Source organism: Crotalus tigris, unplaced genomic scaffold (assembly GCF_016545835.1).
Source record: "Crotalus tigris isolate CLP2741 ecotype Arizona unplaced genomic scaffold, ASM1654583v1 scf7180000019007.31208882:3723066, whole genome shotgun sequence".
Classification (NCBI taxonomy): Eukaryota; Metazoa; Chordata; class Lepidosauria; order Squamata; family Viperidae; genus Crotalus; species Crotalus tigris.
In genome coordinates, this window is record NW_024097321.1 from 1,152,920 (window position 1) to 1,172,820 (window position 19,901).

The 19,901-nt window shown below is 36.1% G+C and overlaps 1 protein-coding gene across 5 annotated transcripts in view; it reads left to right on the top strand.

The window, feature by feature from the left end:
* The window catches only part of TIAM2 (TIAM Rac1 associated GEF 2), a 145,588-nt gene that overhangs the window by 90,472 nt on the left and 35,215 nt on the right, over positions 1-19,901 (top strand). For 4 of the 5 annotated variants that reach the window (XM_039358225.1, XM_039358224.1, XM_039358228.1 and 1 more), the window contains 5 exons: positions 3,795-3,962; positions 5,207-5,311; positions 7,910-7,988; positions 8,478-8,570; positions 10,300-10,560. In XM_039358225.1, the coding sequence (XP_039214159.1) occupies positions 3,795-3,962; positions 5,207-5,311; positions 7,910-7,988; positions 8,478-8,570; positions 10,300-10,560 (706 nt within the window). The remainder of the gene's footprint in view (positions 1-3,794; positions 3,963-5,206; positions 5,312-7,909; positions 7,989-8,477; positions 8,571-10,299; positions 10,561-19,901) is intronic. The other variant, XM_039358227.1, reaches the window with a different exon arrangement.

A 19,901-nucleotide genomic window follows, 5' to 3' on the forward strand; every position in this document is an offset into this window, starting at 1 on the left:
CACACCATGGGTGTGCACAACTTCCTTGCACATGTGTAAATGTACTAGCGCTGCCTCTGTGTGAAACCGTTTGCTCCTGCATGCGTGGGGCCACACACACACACATTTCACTGCTGCTCCCTTTCTTTCCGGGCTGTCAAGCTGAAAAGGTTGGGGAGCTCTGCCTTAGAGACCTCCCTTAAGACTAGAAATATTCTTCACATATCTCTTTTATATTAAACTTCATTAAAAAAAATAAAATTACCAGTTGATACTATACAGTATTTTTTTAAAAATCTCTCCTTGAAAGTAAATAGAAGTCTTTTATATTTGAAGTTCTAATACTATGGGATATGATGGCACTGCTTTATGCAAGATGCACAAATGTACATTTAAAGTGGCCCCACTGAAAGTACCTTTACTGTTACATGCTTGCTTGCTTGGTCTTGCTTCTAAGGACAGTAGGAAAATACATCAATTGTGAAAACGCCTTGATGCGAAGCCAAATCTGTGACACTTGCTTCACTGAATTAGCCCCAGTCTACTACATAGAATAAGCTGTAGCATTCCAGCTGTAAAAGTACTTAAATGGTTTAAATAGCTGTATCTGGAGGAGCTGCTGCACTGCTTCATAATACCTCATTCACTTACTCAAAGAAATGATTAATTGTAGCATGCTAACCCACTCACCATTTCCTGATGGGTTTACTGAAGCACACAGGTTTTCTGAGGTGTTTCATATAAAAACGGAGACAAAGACAGGAAAGTTATGAAGAAACCAGCTGCTTTTCAAGCAAAATGTCGTGCACAATTACAGACTTGGCATAAATTGCTGGAAAACTCAATGTGTTGTCAGAACTCTGTGGCAATAAATGAATGAAGTATTGTGATATTAGTTACAGAGCAGACCTAACTGAGAGGAGAAATCTAGCCACTTAGTTTTAAAGCTGGAAAATATAAATTGATCTTGAAATTAATCAGCCTTTTTTTCTTTTAAAAAGAAATTTTATTTCCATCACTTTTTTTAAAAAAAAAAAAAAGTATTTCTCATTTGGCAAACCTAAAACTGCAGATATTTTATGACTGTTAAGAGAGTCACTTTGGTATAGTGCAGGGGTAGGCAACCTTGGCTCTTTTATGATTCGTGGACTTCAACTCCCAGAATTCCTGAGCCAGCCAGGAGTTGAAGTCCACAAGTCATAAAAGAGCCAAGGTTGCCTACCCCTGGTATAGTGGTTAAGGCATCAGCTTAGAAACTGGGAGTTCTAGTTGCACCTTGAGGACAAAGCAAATTGGGTGATTTTAGGCCAGTTTACTTTCTGTAAGCGCTAGAACCTCTTCTGAAAAACCTTGCCAAGAAAACTGCAGCTAGTCTCTGAGAATTGGACACAATTGAACGAAAGGGGAAAAAAGTTACGAATGTTAGGCAAGGAAAATAGGCTTAGGCAAACCATCTGTTGCATTTCATATCTAATTATTGAAAAGATTAAATCAGTTTAAAGATGGGAACAAACATGCCTCTGAGAGGTCCTTGGTGGTCTCTGAGCTTGATTGTTTTCTTGCAGACCTTTCATTATCCAAGCTAGGTAACACCACAGTGCTAGTCAAGTCACTAGAAATGATGATGTTATTTAGTTTGGGTAATGAAATGTCTGCAAGAAAACAACAAACTCCGAGACCACCAAAGATCCTTCATTTAAACCCTGAGTTACAAATATCCTCCTTTATTGAAACATGTTTGTAAAGTATAAAGCTACGGTATTAGATATAGGTTAACTATGTAAACACACTGAATAAACACTATTTTGTTTTTTTGTTTTTCATTAAAATATGTTCTGTCTTTGCTTTTTATACCTACATCGCAAATATGGACAAAATTATTTTTATAGGCACAGTTTTTCCTACATTTCATTTTTCAGATTTCTAGCTGAGTGGAAATAAGCTACCATTTTCATTTTTTAAAAATGTGATCTTTGTTAATGATTTCTTTCTAGATTGTCTTTGTGGAAGAGGATCTTTAAGAAAGTTTGTTGCATTCTGCTCCTAAAAGAAAAATGAGATTCAAATATAAGAAATAAATAAACCTTTCGGATATTAAAATAATAAAGCTTAATTGAAATGCTTTGAACATAAGTATCTTTGATGTTCTGAAAATGAATGGGTTGAGGTTTAAGTAAAAATTACAGTTACATAGTCTGAAGCTGATCTCAGATGGAAAAATTGCTGGGATCTACTTTTATATGGAGCTTTTGTCTTATGTCTTTTAATATAGAGGAGACATTTTCTAGTGTTCTTACCATGATTGTGGTCTAAATGTGGAAGGTTTGACATCGGTTGCTGATTTTTTAATACGAAGAAAATAAGAAAATCTGCATTCATTAATAAGACCTAAAGGTGCTGTTTCAAGAAGCAACTGGCCTTTCTTTACTTTTCCTTGAAGACATTTCACTTGTCATCCAAGAAGCTTCTTCAGAACTGAATTGAAGAAGATTCTTGGATGAGAAGCGAAACATCTTCAAGGAAAAATAAAGGAAGTCCAGTTGCCTCTTGAAAAAGCACCTTTGGGACAACCATAACCCAGATGACTGAAAATCTCCATAGACCAGTGGTTCTCAACCTTTTTAATGCCACGACCCCCAACTGGTCGTAAGTCGAGGACTACCCAACCGGTCGTAAGTCAAGGATTACCCAACCGGTCGTAAGTTGAAGACTTTCCTTGCCCAGGAGCGCCGCGCATGCGTAGTGCTGCCCCCTGCACCGGCCGAGGCCTAGCTGGCAAGGGGCAGCTATGGCTCAGGGCGACTACCGGCTGGGCCACCAGCTGGCCCAGCCCAGGCAGTTAAGGCACCTGCTGGGCCCCACACGCGCCAGCAACCCTCCCTACACTCGCCGGCCTCCCACCTCCCACCCCGGCCTCTTTTACTTACTTTTAGTAGTTGCTCAGCAGGGAGGGAAGCTTTCCTTGCAGCACCGTTTGCAGACTGGGGCTTTTGGCGGTCTCAGCAGGGCAGAGACAGCCTGGACAATTCCTATTCAAGAGAGTCTATTCTATTGGCTTTCGAAAGCCAATAGAACAGAGTCTCTTGAGTAGAGTCTATTCTACTGGCTTTCAAAAGCCAATAGAATAAGAGGGAGTAGCATAGCTAAAAAAAAAGGGGAAAAAATGTCGGACAGCCTTGTTTGGCGACCCCCGTGAAATGGCCGTTCGACCCCAAATGGGGTCCCGATCCACAGGTTGAGAACCGCTGCCATAGACGTTCATTAATGAGGTTTTGCTGACTTTTGCTGACTTTTTAATATGAAGGAAATAAAAAGAAATGTAAATTCATGTGGGTACACATAGTATTCTCCATATCTGTATGAGTGAAACTAGCTATACTGCCCTCTGTTGGTGAAAGTGAAACTTTAACCTAATCAAGTTTATGTTTCAAATCTAACAACAGTCAGCAGAATTTTTTTCATTTTCACTGAAAATGTCATATCTGCTAATGATTATTTAAGAAAAAAGGGACAGAGGTGGGACATGATGTTTGGTAGGAATAGCAATGAAAGCTATGTTTTTTCATTCCATTCCATCTTACTAAAGGTCTTCATTTTCACTGATTTGAAAACATTTTGAAATATTGCTGCAAAAATGTTGACATGAAAGTCTGCTACAAATACCTCATTTTCAATTACCTTTTTATCGAATCTATAAACTACAAATAAAGACATGATCTGAGACGTGATTTTTAATACTTTATTAGACAGCTAAACCCTTTGCTCTTTAAAAGAACAACAATATTTACTAAATGCTGTATGTTTTTTTCTCTCAGCAGAAAGTAGATGAATTTCTAAACATTTACTACTCAGCTCCAGAAAATGCTTCAAAAGAAAATATCTGGGATATCCAGTCATTGGTTCGGTACCCTGATGGCGAAGGAATAATGTTAACCCTAAAGCCAAATCACAAAATAAATGATGTGTTGACCTTAGCATGCAAGGTACATTGTTCCATATCTTAATACTATCATGTAATTACACTTATTTCCCTTAAGTAGACAATGAAATAAGTAAGCAAAGTACAGGTAATTAAAAATTTAAGAATCTTCAAAAAGTATTTAGTAACTAACTGGTTTTGATGTAGAGAAAATAAACTTCTCATTCATTCTTTCTTTCATTCAATCATTCTTTCAACTGGCCACCATCATGCTCCAACTGAATCTAGGTGGCTCAAAAAACTACAACAACAAAACCCTAGCTATATGCAATCCAGATAAAATAAACAATGAATAAGATGGTAAAACTGGCCGGTAGCAACATATTGCAACCACCTTGTTCTAAAACCTGGGAGAAAAGCATTCATTTTGTCCCAGTATCCCAGAAATAGTTTTCTTGATAATAATCTAGCTTTTAAGACCCAGAGTGGATTTTTAAACTCAGTTTTTATCACTTGCGCTTTCTATTTTGAGAAAAACAGGCAAGTGTAAGATATTATAGATAACCACTAGGTGGCATGAGAGTCCCAGAGACAAGTGGAAAAGTTTTGTGAAAGGAAATTGCCTTAAAAAAGGGAGCACATCCGTAATTATTTGTATAATGTCCCTTACTTAAGGCACTATTGATCTTTAACCAGCATGTTAACTATAATGACTTTTTGGGGTTGTTCTTTAAAATAGTATGAGAAGTGGTAGTGGGAATTTAAAAAATGCTCTTTATCCTTTCTGTTTGCAGAAGGGTTCCATAGAGTAAACTTCCTTTCATGTACAGAACGAAAATATATTCTATGCATCAGTGTTTATCACAGAATTCAAACTTCAGTGTTTCACAATTCCAGAGGAGGTTGAAAATAAAAATGTAGGAAGAGCCAACCAGAGCAAAAATATGTTTCTTTTGACAATCAATCAATCAATCAATACCAATCATTCAATCACGGGTCTGTATTATGGAGTAGAATTAGCCGCCTGTGAAATCTGTAGACGCTAAGAACTGCCAATATAAACTGGACAAGATTTCAAATTTATCTTACTACTTGCTGATTTTTCTATATAAGAAATAATATTAGAAACTAAAAGCAACAGAATTACACTGATACATAAACTGTATGATTTATTTATGAAGGTGCATATTATTATTTTAGAAAGTGACATGTTTTGAGACTGAAGGAAGATGTATCTCTGTATCTGCTGTGATAAATATTTGTACAAATAGTTCCTAAATGTTTGATTTTTTTTTTTTCATCCTTTAGATTAAGCAGATGGAGCCAAGACATTATGGTTTACAACTTAGAAGGTTTATAGGTGAAAATACTGAACACTGTATCCCCGAAATGTATGAATGTATTCAAGACCAGGTAAGTGCACAGGATCAAGAGATGCGATTTCTTGATCAGAATCCTTATTTGAGGACTTACAATTTTTCATTCTTACAGAAAACATGACAAAGCTTGCAGGGTTGTGTAGATGGACAGAACAGGTAGAATATTTTTTGAGCTGTCCACCTTAGAATAAGATATACCTAAGGAGTATAACTTGTCAGGGACTGTATAATCTCTAACTCCAAGAAATGAAATAATAATAATAATAATAATAATAATAATAATAATAATAATAATAATAATAATAGTAGTAGTAGTAGTAGTAGTAGTAGTAGTAGTAGTAGTAGTAGTAGACGACAAAGTAACAACACTGGGGCATTGGAAGATCTGCAAAAAATATCATTTGCCTGTAAGCAAAAACTGGTGGGATCATAAAATAGAGAAAGTCATAGAAAATGATAAAATTAAACTGCTCTGGGACTTCAGAATTCAAACAGACAAGCACCTGCAACATAACACCCCGGACTTAACAATTGTCGATAAGAAAGACCAAAAAGTCTGGATAGTGGACGTGGCAGTGCCTGGAGACAGCAGAATAGACGAGGAAGAACTGGAGAAGATAACAAAATACAAAGACCTACAAATAGAAATAGAAAGACTGTGGCAAAAGCAAGCAAAGGTAGTACCAATAGTCATAGGCGCCTTGGGTGCAATCCCAAAACAACTGGAGCACCACTTGAACACCATTGGCATTGACAAATTTGCTATTAGTCAATTGCAAAAGGTGGCCTTACTAGGAACTGCTTCCATCCTTCGACGATATCTGTAATACCATCAAACATCCACATCTGCCTATCCCAGGTCCTGGGTAAGGACTCGATAGGTAGACAAAATGCCAAATCCAGTCTGAACATCTGCCTGACTGTGCGATGATCCATAATAATAATAATAATAATAATAATAATAATAATAATAATAATAATAATAATAATAATAATAAAAAGTTGGAAGGGACCTTGGAAGTCATCTAGTCCAACCTCCTGTTCAGGCAGGAAACCCTTTACCATTTTGGACAAATGGCTGTCCAGTCTCTTCTTAAAAACTTCCAGTGTTGGAGCATTCACCGCTTCTGGAGGCAGGTTGTTCCACTGGTTAATTGCTCTAACTGTCAGCAAGTTTCTCCTTAGTTCTAGGCTGCTTCTCTCCTTGATTAGTTTCCATCTGTTGCTTCTTGCTCCAAACACTTCTTAATGGAGCAGTCCCCTCGTAGCCAAAATGGAATTAGGCACAAATAACTGATCTATGAGATGAGAAAAATATTAGAATCCTGGTCTTTCAATGTTGGCTGTGGGTAAATGGTTGAAATAGCCATCTCCAACTTGGTGACATTCCAGTGTGTTGCACTATGCCTGAAAAGAATGAACAAAAAAAACCCCAAACCCCTAACATATATTGGCTGAGCAGATTGATATGTAATTATCATATCAATCTGGATATGTAAAACTTAGCCCTAGTTGAACTTGGTGTACAAGAACAGGTTGCTAGAAATTAGATGTGAGTTGTTTTAGGCACATCCTTTTTCATCTGGAAAACTACACATAGTCTTTATTTGGCATCACAAAGGCTGTATTGAATATTTTTTTAATTGGCTATGGGAGGAAAATAAATGGGATGGGGACCAGAATAAAATGCATTTTAATTTGAATGTAATTAAAACTAAATCTAAATAGGCTATTTCCCGGTATTTTGTATTTTTTTTCTTTTTGTCACATTAAAACTTAAGACTTCTGCAGCTCTTTTAGGAGGAGATCTGTTTTTCATATGCCTGGAGCTTTGGGCTCTGCACCTCTTTATTAAGTTAGGGTGAGGCATACCTCCATTTATAGATGAGAAATTCTCACCATTCTCATTGATATTCACTACAGTCTGCTAAACTGGCTGGTGATTCTAATTTCTGGGAACTTTGTAACACCTTCTTAATTTATTGCTGCTCTGTTACATTAGGAGCCAGAAACAGATGAGATAAGGCAGCCACCTTTATTCATGTATCTGTTGTCATCACATGTCAAGTGAGCTTAAGGATCTTATTTGTCTACACAAGAGTGGACAGCTAAAGAGAACAAAGCTATCTCCCTCTTCATGTGGACTTGATACTTGTGGGTTTTTTTTTTAAGTAGCCCATCCGTCATACTGAAAGTTTGATCAGGCCAGGGAGAAAATTACTTAAAAGATTAGAACTGCAGCTAGGCAATAACAGACAGAGGTGAAACTTTGCTTCTTGTCCAAATATAGATTATGGGTGGATTCTCTATCATGTTGCCTTTAATATTTTAAATGATTCTTTAAGTTAACTATCATAATTTTTATACATAAGTGGCATTTTTCAATGCTCTAATCCAATGATAGTGACTGAAATAAAATTTAACGAATGAGATACAGAATCCCAATAGAATTGACACGATAATTGGCAATGTTCTGTCCTTTAATGGCAACCACAAAAAGCCTTGCAAAGCAGCTACTGAATGGAAGAGTTGATCCTAACAGTGGCATTATTGGGTTTATTCATTGAGTGTATTTTGAACTTGTGCATCTATCCCCAGTCCAGCTTGAGATGTGATATTGTCTCTTCTACAGATATATGATGAAATAGAAATCTTTCCTTTGAGCATCTACCATGCGCATCTTACTAAGAAAGAGGGTGTAGCTGATTTTGGTAAGTCAGCAGTTAACTGAATGAGGAAACTGTTTTAAGTACTTGCTTGGTTGACTTGGTTAGTTCTGTCCCCTATATTGTTAGCCAAGGATATAGTGTGTCTTTGAACTCAGAGTTCTGTTTAGCTTTCATAGAAAAGACTTTGATGGAATAGAGTACCCAGGGCCTTTGGATAAATGGAGCCAAAGGAAACTATGATAAGAGTGATTTGGTTTGGGAGCTAAAAAAAATGGCATGTCCTCTGTTGAAGACAGTATGTTATAAGGCTACAAACAATGATATTCTGCTTTTAGTAATTATTCTCCAATGGCCTCTATTTTACTTTTATGTTATTTCAGATGTATACAGTGTTAATGAGACGCAATATCCTAAATAACATAAAAATATATTCTTTCTATGTAATTGGTATTGCATACTAATTCTGTGTAGTTCATTTTAAGATGGTGGTATTGACACATGCTTATAAAGCTGATTTCTTTTTAATTCCAGGATTTGCAGTCAACGTGCAAGTTGATGAACACCAGTATCTTACCCATATCTTTATAAGTGATGTTCTTCCTGATGGGATAGCTTACAGAGGAGGTTTGTGTGTCTCTCTCATTTACATTATTTTCTAATGCCTGCGCATGGCTCTAAACTAAAATAAGCCACCTAAAATACAAATTATACACAGGATACAAATATTCAAGGAAGGATGGATGGATGAATGGAAGGAGGAACCATTTGATCTCTTTCTTTTTTGGCAGTGGGTAGGTCTATCAAAAGTTTCTTAGATTCTTAGCACCAACATGGGAAGGTTTTTTGTTATACAGATGGACAGCAAAGCATTACATGGAACTCTGTATTGATTGATCGATTGAATTTATATGGCAGTCTGTCTCACGTGATTCTGGGTGGGGTACACAATTAAAATACAAAATCCAATCATTAAAATCAGTTAATGACAGCTACAAACTCCAATAACAAAAAGATGGGAGAGTGTAATCTAGACTTACACACAGTGTACAATGCCATTTAACAGGCTGTTTACTTTCATGGGATTCCCAAGCCCAACTGCAAAACCAATTTTTGAGGGACTTCCAGAAGTTCAACTGGATTGGGGCCAATCTCACCTTGAAGGAACGATATGGTCTGCCATTGCAGAAAAAGCACTCATCTTGAGTCTTGCCAAGTGAAGTTCCTTGGCTAATGAGACCCCAGTATGTCCTTCCTGCCATACCTGATAGCATGGGTCAATGCAATTGGGGATAGGTGGTCCCTCAAATAATTTGGCCCCATGCCTTGTAAGACTTTAAAGGTCATAACCAGCACCTTTAGTTTAACTGAGAAGCAAATTGACAGCCAATGCAACTCCCAGAGCTGAGGTGTAATATGTGCAGTTCTTGAAGTACACATAACTGCCTGTGCCACTCCATTTTGTACCAGCTAAAGCTTCTAGATACTCTTCAGGGACAGCCCAATGTGAAAAATCCTCTTCTCTTCTCCACCCCACCCTCACCCCCATATATGCTTGTTGGGAAGCCATGCTAAAGACTTGTTCTCCAAGAAGCATAGCCTCAGCAAGCAGATAGCTATGCATTTATTGTATATGAATAGAGAAAACATGTTGAGTGAAATATCATCTATTTCATCTGCCTGAAGTCACTCATTTCAGCAGTCCTGTCTAGACAACACAGTGAGTTAAATAGAATTTTCAGTGAGTAGATCAATTGTACTATAAGAATATTCAGAGAATTTCATCTTGCCACATCAAGTTATGTGTTTATGTTTCAAATTGTTATTAATTCTCTACGACAAGGATGATACGATCAAATGCCATTTTTCATGGCTGTTGAATCCACTCAATTCTTACATTCCTTTATTGCTTTATTGCCCATGTTCCCAGGGATTTTGTTCAGTTTAACTAGCTTCTAGTTATTGTACTCACTGGATGAAATTCTAAGCTAAAAAGGAAGGGAAGGCTTTAAGAAAGTAGAATTTTGTCCATATTTATTTGGGTATAATGCTTAAAAAGTGATTTAGGCCAGTAGCTTTTTGTCCTGGTTCACTGCCTAGATTGCTTTATTAGATAATGGAAAAGTTACTCTCCTATTGTAATTTTAACTCCTTTTCTAACAAGCAGGATACTTTCTTTATGTAAATCTTAATTTTTGCAAAACATTTGTTGGATTTTTTGTTTCATCACAATACATTCCATAAACTTTCAAGTGGTAAGTTTTAAAAAAAAATTTCTTAGCAGTTTGTTACAATATGTTTTAATGTGCCCTCTTGCTGTTGTGTCTTCCTGTCTTCTGCTTTTTTCTGCTCCCAGGCTTGTGTGTTGGGAATGAAATTTTGATTATAAATGGAGAATCTGTATCTGAGCTTGACCTCAGGCAGATGGAATTGCTGTTCTCAGAGAAAAGCGTGCAGCTAACATTGACCACAAATCTCAAAGGCAATAGAAAAGCATTATGTACTTCTTTGAAAGATGGTATCGTTTCCAAGGATGCAAGAAAGTTCTTGCCTCCGCATAACCAATCACAACTCTTGGAGGAATTTCTGGATAACCTCAGAATGAATACAGCAAATGGTGAGACAATGTTTAAAGTTTTACGGTGACCTTTCCTGCATGAAAAGAGCACGTGCAATATTTTTAATGCCATTTCACCTTTTTATTTTTGAGTAAACACAGAAACTTTTAGAAGATAATCTTAAAACATATTTGCATTTTTATAAACAACACCTTCATAATGGGAGTTATAGATGTATTAAGCATTTTTAGACGTAAGATCCATTGATTGATTGATTTTTATTTTTGTTCTTGGACGAGTTTTTCAGATATTTCAAGATTTTGACAGGATTTTATAGATCTTTTATTCTCAGGGAAAACAGTATGGATTCAAGAAATAAAATAATAAATTCATAGTTCATCTTCTATATAACAAAATTATTTCCAATAAATAGAAGAGTGGCATTTATAAACATATGTAAAATATATACGTTACTTTTATACTGCAACTTAGGGAAAAGAAGGCATAATTCAGAAGAATGTATATGTGTGTGTGTGTGTGTGTGTGTGTGTGTGTGTGTGTATATATATATATATATATATATATATATATATATATATATATATACACATACATATACATACATATATACATACACAGCAGCACGAAGCTGAAAACACCAGCCTGAAGATGACGAATGGGACTTCGTCGAAACGTCGCCAAGACACTTCCAATTTTATGTGGGAGAAAACCCGAACAACCAAAGACCTACATACAAACACCCGCGAAAACCTCAGAAAACATATATATATACATACATGCATACATACATACACACACACACACACACACACACACACACACACACACACACACAATTACATAGTTGCTACCAAAAACATGATTGAAAGTCAGCATGCTGTGGTGGTTTAGACTGGAACCAGCAAAAACCAGGTTTAAGTCCATTTGATTGCTAAGCTTATTGGGTGGTGTTGAGTCAGTCACTGTCTTTCAGCCTAGTGTGTCTTACAGAGTTGTGGTGTCATTGATTGAGGGTAACCCTTAACGTATATGCTGCCTGAAACTTTTAAAGAAAGGCAGGATGTAAATGCAATACACAAATAAATAAAACAACTTGGGAAAACAATGTTGCCATTTTCTGCTCAGGATTACAGAAAATTACATATTTAAAGAACTTGTGGCAATACAACATACCTTAGAATAACATCTGTGCTGTGACATTATACAGCACTGCATGTAGATAAAACTATCTTGCAATGTTTTTAATGAGATTTAGGTCATGGGCGGGATGCTATGAAAATATCCACTGGGACAATTGAAAAGGAGGCTGATTAGCAGTTCCTTTTCTATGAAAAATTGCTGCCCAAACTTTTCTTCTATTAATGTCATAAATAATTGCAAGTGAAAGATATTTTTTCCCTCCATTGCTGATATGTCAATTTCAGTTGCTGATTGACTGAACATAATCCCCAAGAAGAGGGCTGAGCAGTCTTGTCTTAGTCTTTCAGTAAAGTCACATACTTCATGGTGACTTGCTCTGTATTTCTCTGCCTGCTCATGCTTGTTTTGAAGCCATAAGGTTCTTACATCAGTAGGCACAAGTATCTCTCATTTAATGTGCAGCTTACCTTGGATAAGTGTAATTGAAATTTGTCTTTTGAGGGACAAGTGATTCATAATGCTGACGCTTCTGAAGCATTTTGCATACTAAATTAAATACAGTATGTCATTTTGATAACTTTTTTGGCTGAAGCTTGAAAATGCTTTCTAGAAACCATTTTGTTTCTAGTAGGGCAAGTAGTGTAACTCAAGACTTCATGGATGGAAGTATAACATCCAAATCGCAAGAAGTACTGTAATTAGCCATGTTGAGGCATTGAGTTGAATGTGTGAAGGGCTCTTATGCTGGGAAACATGGGAGTGCCCTGTTTTTTCTTCTGTCTTCACACAATGTAGGAGGACTTATGAAAGGGAGTGGTATTTGCACTGCCTTGAACACAGTTACTTTGTGTAGGACTAACTGTGCAAGGCCCAATTGTGCTGATAGCAACATTTAAGTTTTTCACCTGTTCAGGAAAAAGTCTGATAAGGATATTGCTCAGGGCTTCTCTTTTGTGGCCAGTGAGTACAGTGACGTGTCCAGTTCTTTATAGCAGATATCTGAAGTGTATGCAGAATATTTTGCAAACTAGCCCTTGAAGCAAGGTTAAAAGTGTTCTTCATTTATAGAAGAGAAGGTTTAATAGAAAGGATGTTAGTCATCTTACACAAAAACTTTTCAGCAGTAGGAAGCAGACTCTCTTTTCTCTGGAAATATTAAACAGATATCTTTCTGACAGGGATGTCATTGTTGCAGCTTCTTATACTGAGCAGTGTGTTAGACTCGTTGTGTCTAAGCTCCATTCCAGTTCTAAAATGTAATTATTCTTTTGTAGTGCTAAATATGAAAAACCACTAGAGAGAGGTTTTTGGATTGATAATTATAAAGCAGCTTTATTAGGTCATGTTTAAAATAAAAACTTGATTGCAAAATTTAGCATGCAATAAGTAGTATTTATCTCATAAGGCTGTTCCATTTAAATGAAATTGGAGTATAAAAACTCCTGCCATAAAGTAAAAATTACGGAATTAATACTGTTTCTGAAATACTTTTTTGTGTATTATATTTTTTATTAATTTTTTACACAAGCATAAGTCACTCAATACTTGGTAAACAGTGTGTTATCTGGGTGACATTTGTAAAAACACTCCTTAACAATTGATTTCTAAAGTCTGTATTCCATATATTAATTTTGGTTGATTTCCTCTTTCCCCGAAACATCCTTTTTTTGCAAACATTGAGTTAATACAATTCTTATTGTTTTAATAAATGACAATTTAGTATATTTTTTTCCAATATTCCTAAAAAATAATCATCACATTAATACATTTCTTTTCTTTTCAATCATTTGGATTGCCTTATCATCGATCCTATTAACAATCCTTATTTTAGTTTATTTCTCCCACCAAATTCTAAATATTTTTACTGGTAAAGGTTTTCTCAGCAATTAGTTACATTTACATTGACAGACTTAATTCTATTTTTGAAAATTACGGAATTAATAAATCATAGTTCATTATTTAGGATTTATACTCAGTTTATTAGTTTGATATTTTAGGTAGTCATTACCTGGCATGTTTACCATGTTAAGAGCACCCGCTTTATAAGTAGTGATGCTGATCTTCTAGAATATCTTTTTGAAATTTTTATTGATCCCCGTATATGGTGTTATAATCAAAATCCTATGGCTGTCTCATTCAAAGAGCAGCTGAGGTAGAGGTGTACCATGAACTAGAGGCCAGATCAATGATTGGGTGGGAATGTACATTTGTTAAAAAGTCATATTTATCCGATTAATTTAGCATATAGAAAATGCTTTTACAAATGGTTTATAATAGAAACAAACCCCAAATGGGTTTCTGTTTTTCCCTGCTCATATTCTTCCTCAATTGCTGCCCTGGTTAAATTTCCAGTGACATATCGGCCTAATTCTAACAATCTAACCAGTATCCTGGTTTCCTATTCCCATTTTCTACGTTCTTAATGGACGAAAATACAAGAATTCCTATTTGTTGATCAGATCAAAGATACGTTTACCCTTGATGTTTCTAACTATGAGTACCAGATGTTTTTAAGAAGCACCAAAGGCTGTTAAGGCCATTTTTTCCCATCAGACCCCTGAGAATTTAGTGTTTATGTTGTAGCAAAGAGGGGAGATTTTCTCCCCCCCCCAGCTTTTTTCCCAATCATGCAGTAAATTACAAAAGGTTTATAGTAACTGACAAAAAAAAAATTGTTTGTAACAAATACATGGTTAAAAAATAAGGTTATTTCTCTGTTCGCATGCCAAAGGAATTATTATAACTCTTAAAAAATGTATTTGTTTGTGATGGAGGTAATTAGTGAAGGATACAAGAAGGAGTAAGAATTCAGAGTAGGGATAAACCATTTCTTGATAGTGCCAAGAGTGGATTTTGGGGTGGGGGAAATGGAAGAAAATGAAAGAAATTTAAAAAAACTAGAGGACATAGAAGAAAAGAAAAAATATATATGAAAGAAACTAGAGTGAAACTAGAATAACATGGATAAAAAAATACATGAACATATACGGTTTGTCCTCAACTTACAACAGTTCATTTAGTGACCGTTCAAAGTTACAGCAGCGCTGAAAAAAGTGATTTATAACTGTTTTTCACACTTCTGAACATTGCAGCACCCCCATGTTCATGTGATCAAAATTTAGATGCTTGGCAATTGATTCATATTTATGATGGTTGCAGTGTCCTGGGGTCATGTGACTGCTTTTTGAGATCGCTTTTTGTGATTAAGCAGAGTCAATGGGGAAGCCAGATTCACTTAACAACCATGTCACTAACTTAATTGCAGTGATTCACTTAACAACCTGTGGCCAGAAAGGTCATAAAATGAGTCAAAATTAACTTATCAAATGTTTCACTTAGCAATAGAAATTTTGGGCTCAATTGTGATCATAAGTCATGGACTATTTGTATTAAAGAATAGATTAATTAAATTTGATGGAATGGTCATGAAAGTCATGAGCATGCTGAAAAATGCTAAGGGTACAGGTGTAGAAGATCTAACTGGAAGTATATTAAAATATGAATGCAGTTTGTTTATGGAGTGACGTGTAGACTACATATATATACATTGCTTACTGGTGTACACCGCTTAGAGAGTGCTTGCACTTAAAGCAGTATATAAGTCTCATAAATAAATAAATAAATAAATTTGTGCTCCACAATTAGAAGAACATCATGATTTTTTCTATACAAAAGGACAGGTGGTAAAAATGAATGAGAAGTTTGTTCAATGTCTAGTTGTGTGAATTGTTGGTAGAATTCTGACTGAAGCAGTTCAAAAGGGAACCATCCACAAAATTTGGGATGTGCACAGAAACTTTAGGTAGGACAAGTCTTCAAGAGAACACATTTTTCTCAAATTTTGTGGACTGTCCTCTTTATCAGGTCATTGAGAAATTCATGAATGTGAGAAATAAAGTTGACTGTACATTTTTGGAAAGTTAACATCCCTGGAGACTTTCACATTTAGGATGGTGGATGCAGTTTGCTCACTAGCTATTTCCACTTTTGAGGATGAAAATATAGTTTTACATTTTTTTGAGTCTCATTTTTGAACCATTAAATAAAAAGCTCTAGCAGTTGTCTCCTTTTCAATAGAACAAGCTATAAAAGTATTTTAATAGCATTCTAGGTTTAATGGCTTACTTTGCCCATACTTTGTAGAAACATTATCTCATGCAGTGCTGTTTCCTTCTTTTTCTTTCAACCCAGAAACTGGACTGAATTTATCTTAACCATTATGCTGTAAATTATCTGGTCCAATCATGTCAGATTCACTGAGATGCTTGACTAAGCTTGAGGGTATAGCTAAACAAGGGTCTTAATGACATACTAGAAAAAAACTTCCATATAGTATAGTTGATTGCCTTCTCTCAACTTCAAAACTACATTCTTCTTTATTCTTTATTTCTTCTGCCCACTGCAGTTTAATTCTAATATTCCTTTCTTCCTTCCACCCTGCCAATACTTTAACTGAATTTTTGCCCTGGGCTTCATTATTTTGTATATGAGTGTTGTTTTTTTAACATAATTTCTGCTGTAGGAGCTTTGATTTTCAATTTATCTCCCATAGATTGAGAGAATTAAATTACTATATTTCCCTTCTAGTATAGAGCTAGCAGGCACAATGGCTCTTCCAGGCACTATTTTCATTGCCTGTAAGAATGTATTGGGTCAAATGAAATCCTTATGAGGTGGAAAAAGCTTAGACTACTTCCCACCAGTTGCATAATGGCTGTGATCCTCATTGAACTAATGTGTATTTTAAGCATATCAAAAAATTTAAAAACAAAAGTGGGTCACTTTAAAGTGGCTTAGGTATTGGACAATGATTGGTTGTGGGTGGTGATGTGGGAGAACATTGATAGGTAAGGATGTTTTGTGAATGTGTCTATATATTTTGACTTTTTGGAAGTTTAATTCTAGAACCAAAAATGTGTTATGCAAGCTTTGTTGTCTTCAGTTGCTTTCTGTCATTTTATCTCATTTTATTGTATAGATGATCCAGATGATCCTTTCTGTGGTAAATTTCTTTCTGTGGGATGGGCTGTCCCTCTTAGATACATTCTGGAAAGATTGTTTTGATATTCTTGAACTAAATCATCTTTACACCATCTTGGTTGTGAGAATGGGACTACAACTTTCAGTAACTTACACCTTTCTTTAGCCACCCCTGGTCTCAAGAGGAGGAGGAGGAGAATAGAAAAGAGAAGGAAAAGGAGTACTTTATTTACTATGCACATAATCTCCAAATCTATTTTCTTTCTGAAATTGGCCCCTCTTGCAGGCAAAACTGTTGGTGAGAAATTTGGGAGACCTTCCCTACATTCTAGAGTATGGCTTTCAGCATGCAACTTGAAAGCCAAGTATGGTCTCTGGCCTGAAAAAACAATGATATAGGTCTGGTTTAAATTTCACCAAGAACCGTACTGAGTTTGAGGTAGAAGTTGAGGGCTATTCCCACTCTCTCCCTTCCATCCATGATATTCCATTTTACATCTGGACTGCCTTGCGAATTTGAGTTTATAGATCCTTCAAGAAGAGAATACTCAACATAGTCAAATTGCCAGTATATCTGATTCTAAGATGAACTGGCTTTCTCTGTCCTTCCATCTTGCTTCACTGGTGGCAGCAATGTAGAAGAACAGGCAAAGCCTGGGGGTAGAGTTAAGGCAGAACTCAGCCAAAAATCATTATGTGTCCACAAATTCTCCAAGTCCAGCCCCCCTCCTCCTGAATTCCATTAACTCTTGTTTAGCACCAAATTAGTGCTGACCATTAGTTGACCAGATTCTTGTGGATAGGCGTGAGCAGTAAACCTGCTGAATTAGAACTTACATGTAATCCTGTTTCTTCATGCCTGGCAGTGCTTTGCAAAACCATTTTTTTTCCTTGATGCACAATTGCACTAATATAAGGCTCAGGAGAGGAAATAGCTAATTGCAAGATAACTGCTAGGCATCAAGAAATGATTGATTAAAGTGGTAATTTCAGCAAAGTGGTAATACAGAGAATCAGAAGTATGTTGAAGGGCAGCTTATGTGGCGGTATTTGGTGTTAGAACAAATGGAGATTGTTTATGAGCAGACATTGCTGAGAATCTTGCCCATGGGGACAAGCAGAGTCTGGTTATTATGAGGAACAGAGTTTTATATCGAGTAAATGAGCACTAAAAGATCCTTCTTTGAAAACAATTTATTGTTTTGAACTATTCACATTTCAGCTCTATCCCGTGGAATAATTGGTTCTGTAATACAAAGGAGATCTTCCATACTTGTTTGGTTACTATATTTCTCTAATTTCATTCTCTGTGTTCAAGTAGCGTGGACTCTGACTCTCTCACCAGCATGATCTAAAATAGAAATAATTGACTGTGTACTTTCCCAGTTTCTACAGTGGTAGGGCATACCTAATTTTGCTTTCCCATCTGCTTTTATTTTTAGTGCTCCATCCTACTCCCCTCTTATTAGTGTCAATAAAGTGAAAGGCAAAGCACCATCCTCTTTACCGAGAGGGTAGCTTGCCATCTATTCTTGATGTTTGTTAACATATTTTTGCTGCTGTGCAATAGGGCACTAGTTCAAATGGGTGATGTTCAGAACAGAACTGTAAATGATGAGAAGTTATTTAGCAGGCTGATACTTAAAAGCACATTCCCCATTCCTCCTGATGCCTCATTGCCGTTTCCTCCTCATTTGCAGAGAAAAGAGGGAGTTGGTAAGAGCAGTGTGGATTAGCATGCTATTAAAGCTTTGTTAATTAAATGGACTAAAAGCATCATGAAAAGTTGCATCTGTTTATAACAGTGGTGTGAAACTGCTGGCCCGCGGGCCAGATGCGTCATGGCAAAACCGTGCCTGCCCCATTGCCGGCAATGGAAAAAAGTCACGATATGTCGCAACACGTCACATGACGTTGCGAGTTTGACACCCCTGGTTTATAGGGATCTGTTTCTGCCTTAAAAGAGAGGTGCATTTTCTTTGTTTCTTATTTGTTTTCTTGACCTCCAAATTTGATTTCAGAGCCTCCGAAGCATGCATACAATCTGCTTTCTTCAACCTTGACTATGTTCAGATACTTATCATAGTGCCATGTTCATTGCATGGTTTGTACTTCTACGGAGGCTTAGAGGATTGTGTTTTCTGATGTTTTCATGAGCTTTCTCTCTGCTGCTTTGCTCATGACCCCATCTGTTCATAGTGTGCTCAGTATTTAATTGAATAATTAATGGTGAGGGAAACATTTTGTTCTTTTTGAAGTTTGATGTTACATTATCTTTACCTTGAATGATGGTGAACCATGTATGGCTTGTCAGCACAATACAACATAGTGACATTCATGTAATTAAATTGGCAGCTAAAAACATTGGTGCATATGGGCATGGATGTAGACAAAATGCTAAATCATTTCAGTTTCTCTGGAGTTGCCTGGCATTCTTGCCTAAACTTACTGAAGTGAACATATCCGTATATACTTTATGCATATACAAAGTCCATTTATTATAATCATTGCATGATACATCTCTCGAAGAAGCTAATATGAAATTTCTTTTGTTTTCATTTTTGATTGGCTACTAAATCCAAGTTGCAAATTTGCAATAATCATTAGATGGTAACAAAGAGATCCAGAAAGTCTCAGGTTCTCTGCTGCCACCTAGTGGTATCTCTGATATTTGCAGCCCCAATCTGGTAGCCCTAATCCATATTTTTTTTACTGAAGTTTTATTAATAATACAAAATTAAAAACACATTGGACATAGATACATCTGGTTCCATACATCTTCCATCACTTTACAGTAACATTAGTACTCATATAGACATATAGTTCTTCTTTTAAATATACATTTGTCTATAATCTATATTTTATTCTAACACTATACATTTGTCTTGACTGCCCTCTTGTTATCTATCCAGTCATAAAATTGTTCCCAGATTTTATAGTACTTAGTTTCACTTTTATCCTTGAGTTCCAATGTTAGTCTATTAATTTCTGTGCAATTCAGGATTTTCAATAATATTTCCTGTTCGGATGGAATATCTTCCTCTTTCTATTTTTGAGTGAAGGCTATTCGTGCCGCTGTTATTATATGCAGTAATAAATAATTTGTATCTTTCTTGTATTTTCTTTCTATAATTCCCAGTAGGAAAAATTCTGGTTTGGCCTCTATATCTGTTAGCAGGTTTTCTTCCCGCCATTTCTTTAATAAATTCCAATTTTTTTGTGCCTGCGTGCATTTCCATCACATGTGGTAGTAATTCCC